The sequence below is a fragment of the Dasypus novemcinctus genome, chromosome 4, assembly GCF_030445035.2.
Source record: "Dasypus novemcinctus isolate mDasNov1 chromosome 4, mDasNov1.1.hap2, whole genome shotgun sequence".
In the NCBI taxonomy this organism is placed as follows: domain Eukaryota; kingdom Metazoa; phylum Chordata; class Mammalia; order Cingulata; family Dasypodidae; genus Dasypus; species Dasypus novemcinctus.
Window position 1 is genome coordinate 44,288,680 of NC_080676.1, and position 7,711 is coordinate 44,296,390.

Here is a 7,711-nt window from a genome sequence, read left to right on the forward strand (position 1 = left end):
AGTAAATTTTGTGGACTAAAGTATAATCCTAAGAACAGCTAAAGTTTGAACCTATCTAAGTCAGAAAGAGGTTGGTAGCCACCATCGTAACTCCATACCTGGCATGAGGGGAAGTGCGGTAGACTGAAAATCCCAATGCTGGTAGGGACTGGCCTCTTTCCATACAGATCAATTTGCAGTTCTAGCATAAGCCCCAGATCAGCCTCTGGGAGGGAGGAAACTTGGGGACTTGCACCAGCTTTTCCAGGAAACTACAGGCCATGCCATGGAGGCCAGCAATCATCCTACTTTGGCAGCACAGGTCACCCCAGGAGCTACTCTGTGGCAGGAATTAGAAGCTCCATTTCCCAAGAAGGGGGAGTAAGAGATGGTTGGCCACTGATTTCAGCTACTGATTAGTAAATTCAGCTGGCTAAAGTTTAACCCTAAGAACAGTTAAAGTTTGAACCTGTCCAAGTTGGAAAGAGGCCAGGGGCTGCCATTTTGACTCCTCGCCCAGCATGAGGGGAAGCCTGGCTGACTGAAAATCACAGTGAGAGTAGAGACCAGTTACTTTCACCCAGACTGGTTGCATCTCTTGCCTAGGTTTCAGCCCCACCTCTAGCAAGGAGAAAGCTGCTGGGCCTGCAACAACCTATCCAGGTAACTGAAGGTACATTTGACTGGCACAGACTGAATACTCAGAAGCCTACTGGGCCAACTGTGGTCATCTTGGACCCACACTGCATAGATTGCTGCCCACACCTGTAGCTCCATCGTACCCCTCTGCCCCCATTCAGGGGAGAAAGAGGCATGAAGCTTCATCCATCTCTCTGGGCAACTATAGTCTAGGCCTGCATGACTTGGATTATTCCACACAGCTTTGACTCTGTCCCTAACTCTGGCAAAGGAGAAAGTTGGGAGACACTTTTTTGGTCCCTGGGGCAATGAAGGCAGCTTGAGCCTCCACACCTTATAACACCAACTATATTCTTGGCTCCTACTACACAACTAGCAAGGGAGAAAGGGCAGGAAGCCCTAAACTGAAGAGAAAACTGCGCTCAGAATAAATACTCTAGTAAGCCAGATGCCAAGACACCAACAAAAAAATTACAATCCACACCAAGAAACAGGAAACTATGGCACAGTTAAAAAAACAAGATAAGCCTCTGGATGACATAAAGGAGTTGAGATAACTAATCATAGGTGCTGAAACAAAACTCCTTAATTAATTCAATGAGATGGCTAAAGAGATTAAAGATATTAAGAAGACATTGGGAGAAGTGGATGTGGCTCAAGTGGTAGAACCTCCACCTACTATATGGGAGGAACCAGTTCAATCTGGGGCATCTCCTGGTGAAAAAAAAAGAAAAAGAGACAGCATTCCCATGCGATGAGACAGTGCCCAGGTGAGTGCCTGTGTGGTGAGCCAGTGCCTGTGCAAGTGAGTCACATAGCAAGATGACGACACATCAAGAGAGACAAGGGGAGAGTCAAGGTGAAGCACAGCAGAAACCAGGAACTGAGGTGGCACAATTGACAGGGAAGGTCTCTCCACATCAGAGGTCTCCAGGATTGAATCCCAGTGAATCCTAGAGGAGAGAAAATGAGAAGAGAAGAAAACACAGACAGCAAAAACAGCTTCGTGGGAGAAGGCAAGGGGGAAAAATAATTCAGTGTGTTTTTTTTAAAAAAAGAAGACATTGAATGAGCAAAAGAAGAATTTGAAAGCATAAGTAGAAAAATAACAGATCTTATACGTATAAAATTTGCCATAAATGACTTTAAAAGTACACTGGACTCATAATAGCAGATTTGAGGGGGCAGAAGAAAGATTGGTGAACTTGAAGAAATGGCCTCTGAAAGTCAGCATACAAAAAACAAATGAAGAAAAAAATTGAACAAGGTCTCAGGGAACTAAAGGACAGCAATAGAAGTGCAAACATACATGTCGTGGGTGTCCCAGAAGGAGAAGCAAGGGATAGGGGCAGAAGGGATATTTGAAGAAATAATGGTAGAAAATTTCCCAATCCTATCGAAGAGCATAAGATATCCATGTCCAAGAAACACAGTGTACTCCCATCTGAAAAAATCCCAATAGTGGTCTATCTGAGGCACATATTAATCAGAATATCAAATGCCAAAGAAAAAGAGAGAATTCTGAGAGCAGTAGGAGAAAAGCAATGCATAACATATAAGGGATACCCAATAAAATTAAGTGATTTCTCACCAGAAACCATGGAGGCAGGAAGACAATGGTATGATTTATTTAAGATACTGCAAGAGAAACACTTCCAGCCAAGAATCTTATATCCAACATGACTGTCTTTCAAAATGAGAGTGAGTTTAGAATATTCAAAGAAAAACAAATCTGAGAGAGTTTGTAACCAAAAGACCTGCCTTAAAGAAAATAGTAAGGGTGCACTACAACCTGAAAAGAAAAGACAGGAGAGAGGCCTGGATGAGAGCCTAGAAATGAAGATTATATCAATAAAAGTAACTAAAAGTGTCAAAAGAGTGATGAAAATAAAATATGACAGATAAAATGCAAATATTCAGGAATAAACTTAACCAACAATGTAAGGCACTTATATTCAGAAAACTACAACTCAATGTCAAAAGAAATCAAAAAAGTCCTAAAAATTTGGACGAACATTCCACACTCATGGATTGGAAGATTAAATATCATTAAGATGTTGATTCTACTAAAATTGATATAGAGATTTAATGCATTCCCAATAAACATTCCACCAGCAATTTTTACATAAGTGGAAAACATGATTATCAAATTTGTTTGGAAAGGTAAGATATCCTGAATAGGGAGAAACATCTTAAAAAGGAAAAGCAAAGTTGGAGGATTCTCATTTCCAGACTTTAAATCTTATTACTTAACTACAGTGGTAAAAACAGCATGCTCGGCTGTGGACTTGGCCCAGTGGTTAGGGCGTCCGTCTACCACATGGGAGGTCCGCAGTTCAAACCTCGGGCTTCCTTGACCCATGTGGAGCTGGCCCATGTGCAGGGCTGATGCGCGCAAAGAGTGCCGTGCCACGCAGGGGTGTCCCCCACATAGGGGAGCCCCACGCTCAAGGAGTGCGCCCCATAAGGAGAGTCGCCCAGTGCAAAAGAAAGTGCAGCATGCCCAGGAATGATGCCATACACATGGAGAGCTGACACAACAAGATGACGCAACAAAAAGAAACACAGATTCCCGTGCCGCTGACGACAACAGAAGCGGACAAAGAAACAAGACGCAGCAAATAGACACCAAGAACAGACAACCGGGGAAAGGGGGGGGGGGGAATTAAATAAATAAATAAATCTTTAAAAAAATAATAATAATAAGCAAGTGGCTGAACCTTAAAATAAAACAAAATGTGGTATTTAATTTGTGGCTTGGAAGTCAGATAGGGTTTGTTTGGGGAAAAAAGAAAGAAAGCCTAGGTGAGTTACAGATAGGCCCCTAACTTTCCTGAGCCTCAGTTTCTTGGCCTATAAATTCTGTATTATAATAGTTAACAAACGGAATTAATGTAAAAGCTAAAGAAAATAAAATATGTAACACAACAATAAACAATAAAAGGACTATGAAACAAATACGTCTTTAGTTACATCATTATCATCTCATTATTGCTGGTGCCAAATAATGGTTACTACAGCTATTGATGTCTACCACTTCAACCTTTCACACATCACCAGTAATCATCACAATAACACTGTGAAGTACATGAAATTATCTTCATTTTTACAGGTGAGGAAACCAGGGCTCAGAAAGGATTAAGTGGTGTTCCCAATACCATACAGCTAGTAAACTGCAGATACTCTAGTGAAGCAGGCCAGTAAGACAAGGAATTAACAGATGGATCTGGAACCTGGCAGGGAGTCCATGTGGACATCAATAACCCCCAAGATGGCTGCTGGAAGACCCCCACCCCCAAGATTCTGCTATCCAGAACAAAGACTTCTTCTGGAAGCAAGGAAAAGCCCCAGATATTCCCCAGGTACTTTATTACTGGATCTTCACTGGGGGATTGATAGGTGGGGTAATCAATCAAAACAGCAAACAGCTGGAACCCCTCCCCTGTCATTAGCAAAGGGGGAGAATAATTAATAGTTTATAAAGCAGACCGCAAGGCCTGAACAATCTCTGAAGCATTCTCTCGCCTCTGGACCCATCCTGTCCTCAGCACACCGCTCTCAACATTTTTCCTCTGCCATGTGGCCACACAAATAAACCTGGGCACTTATAACTTATAATGGGGAATTGTAGCCTATAAATCAGCCCTCTTTATCCCTTTTTAGCCCCTTCCTCTCTACCTGGGGCCCCTACTCTGTTATTTTCTATTATTTTCTCCCATTTCTCTTCCCTCCCCACCTGAATTAATTACTGGCCTAACTCACCCAGCATGCTCTTGAAATTCATTTCCACAGCATAGCCAAGAAGCTAAATAAAATCCAGTAACACTAGTACTGGAGCCCAGAGTGGATGATCTTAAACCCCCACTGCTAAATACAAGAGCAGATTTTCAGCAGCCACTGATTAACCAGGTAGGGGAAGCTTATACCCTTCTTCTCTAAACCTGTGCCCAAAAAAAACCAAACCACAGATGATCTTGCAGCCAACTTTGGAAAAGACCAGTGGCAGAGTTTTCAAGCTTAAAGGGACCTTAGAGAGCTGTTCTTAGTACAATCCCTTCAATTTTCAGTTGAAGAAACTGAGGTTCCAACAGGCAAGTTGCCTCTCTCCATTACAAAGATATTATTTGACATGTCCAGAATGAGAACCCAGTTCCTGCCCCTCAGTCCTGTGCTTAGCCCACTCCTTTCACAGTCTGGGTAGATTCACAAAGCTGAGAAGTACTGCACTTCACGTCAGTTCTCATTCGTTGTGGGTTCCACTATTAGACAATTCCTTGTTTCTCTAGAAAAGTCCTACCACACAACCAACAATTTCTAAAGCAGCATAAGGGACTCATGATATTTGTAGATGACTATAACACTGATACAATAGCATTATCTAATATAGAGCCCATATTCAAAATTTCCCAACTCTCCCAACACTGTCCTTCCAGCTGTTTACTTCCTCCTTCCATGTTCCAGTTCAAGATCATTCATTGCATTTAGTTGTCAGGTCTTCTTAGTCTCCTTGAATCTAGAACAGTCCTTCTATCTCCTTTGTCTTTCATATATTGACATCTTTGAAGAATATAGATCATTGTCATAAGTTAGATTCAGGCTTATCTACCTTTTTTTTTTTTTTTTTTTTTTTTTTAATATATACACACCTTCAGTAGTATGGTCACCCAGAATCACTTAAGAAAAAGTTGTGGATTCTAGTCAGAAAACAGAGCAAATATCCTCAAAACCCAAACTGTTATCAGCCAAGTGACTATCAATTAGCTAGACAAAGAAAAGTAGCTTGGGTTTTTGGTGGCTACATATATAATTGTCTATTATATTCATTGGCATAAAGAATTTCCATATTCATTTTTTCAAAGCCAGTTTCAAACTTAACACAATTCTGCTTTACCTTATCTCCCATTGTTTAATGAGCTGGGGGTCCTCCTTTCATTCCAGGTCCTTCAGAGTGTGGCGCATGCAGCTGTCCAGCCCTAGCTTGTCTGAATCCAGCACTGCAGAACTAGTTAGTTACACATTAGAAAAGGAGGAGCAAGGTGAGAGAGGTGTGGGGCCAACCCCACCCCTTAAAGTCAAAGTCTAATCTTTCTAGCAGAGAAGCTAAATATGGATGAGAATCTAACTAATACGCACTTCACCTCAGCAACCAGTGGCTTCAATGCCTTTGTTCTCTCAGGAAAGAGAATGGGACCAGTTCCCTTAGGTGTCAGTTACAAACCAGAGGCTACTACATTTTAAGGCATTAGTCAAATGTGGCAGCAAGGGGGCCAGGCGAGAAGAGAAATCTTTGGGATTTTTATAGAAGATGAGTTATGTTGGGCTGCCATGCCTTTTTATGGCATGGGCAAAGAAAGGTGCAGGGAAAGCCCACTGTACACTGCTTCATAGAGAAGCACTGCTATGTGTGCTTCAGAGCCAGTGGAGAGTGCAGTTTGGAAGGCATGAGTGGCTACCTTCAAGAGCTTTGGGATATGATGGACTTTTGGGTTTGAAGTTCAACATTTTACTTGCATTGTGACCTTAGGCAAGCGGCTTACTGTGGTTTTTCTGTGCCTTAGTTTTTCCACCTCGATAAAAGGAAATAACAGAACATAATGATTGTTTCGTTGGGAAGATTAAATCAGATAATATGTGAAAGTTCTTAGTATAGTCATGAGATGAAAGTGTCCTACAAATGCTAGTTATTATTATTTTACTATTATTTTTGGTTCAGTGTATGTCAAGAGCCTCATATAACTTGAGCCTTTGCCTTTCTGTGTGGAGTCCCAGGTGAGATCAAAATTGATCCACTAAGGCTCAAATGGATCCAGTTCCCAGCAGAGGAAATGTAAGGGGCAGTAGAAAAAAGGAGTGGTACTTTGAAGAAACACAGCATGGAAGAGTGAAGGGATAGAGGAGACTCAGGTTTCATTTGCCTTTTCACCACTCTTCATTCCTATCACCTCTGCAAGGTGATGCACCTGAGATGTTTGCTTTGAGAAGGTAAATATTTCAATTTAAACCATAAACTTTTATTGAGCACAGCAAAGTCCAAGGGTCTGGGATACATGAGATATGTAAGAGAGTCTCTTCCTGCTAGGAGCTCATGATATATAAAGACAGATGTATGTTGGGAAACGGACTTTGCCCAGTAGTTAGGGCATCGGTCTACCACATGGGAGGCCCGCAGTTCAAACCCTGGGCCTCCTTGAGCCGTGTGCAGCTGGCCCATGCGCAGTGCTGATGCGCACAAGGAGTGCCCTGCCACACAGGGGTGTCCCCCGCGTAGGGGACCCCCACGTGCAAGGAGTGTGCCCCGTAAGGAGAGCCACCCAACGTGAAAGGAATTGCAGCCTGCCCGGGAATGGGGCCCACACATGGAGAGCCGACACAACAAGATAAGTCAACAAAAAGAGACACAGATTCCCGTGCCGCTAACAACCACAGAAGTGGGCAAAGAAACAAGACGCAGCAAACAAACAGAGAACAGATAACTGGGGTGGGGGGGAGGGGAGAGAAACAAATAAATAAATAAATCTTAAAAGAAAAAAAAAAAGGGAAACGGACTTGGCCCAGTGGTTAGGGCGTCCGTCTACCACATGGGAGGTCCGTGGTTCAAACCCCGGGCCTCCTTGACCGGTGTGGAGCTGGCCCATGCACAGTGCTGATGCGCGCAAGGAGTGCCCTGCCACGCAGGGGTGTCCCTCACGGAGGGGAGCCCCAGGCGCAAGGAGTGCATCCGTAAGGAGAGCCGCCCAGGGAGAAAGAAAGTGCAGCCTGCCCAGGAATGGTGCCGCCCACACTTCCCAAGCCGGTGACGACAACAGAGGCGGACAAAGAAACAAGATGCAGCAAATAGACACAGAAAACAGACAACCGGGGGAGGGGAGGGAATTAAATAAATAAATAAATCTTAAAAAAAAAAAAAGACAGATATATGTAAACACATACAGGCATACAGTGATTCCTCAGAGGAAACCCATAAATGAATGTTAACAGTCGCTATAGCTAGTCTTTTTTTTTTTATTGACTTTGTAATAATATTACATTAAAAATATATATATGAGGTCCCATTCAACCCCACCCCCCCATCCCACCTCTCCCCACCCCAGCA

The 7,711-nt window shown here is 43.0% G+C and overlaps 1 protein-coding gene across 1 annotated transcript in view; it reads right to left on the reverse strand.

Moving 5' to 3' along the window:
* The window catches only part of LOC101435288 (solute carrier family 2, facilitated glucose transporter member 2-like), a 64,555-nt gene extending 58,958 nt beyond the window's left edge, over positions 1 to 5,597 (reverse strand). The window contains exon 1 of the mRNA XM_058295279.1: positions 5,510 to 5,597. Coding sequence (XP_058151262.1) covers positions 5,510 to 5,521 — 12 coding nt within the window. The 5' untranslated portion in view covers positions 5,522 to 5,597. The remainder of the gene's footprint in view (positions 1 to 5,509) is intronic.
* Between the last annotated feature and the right edge of the window lie 2,114 nt (positions 5,598 to 7,711).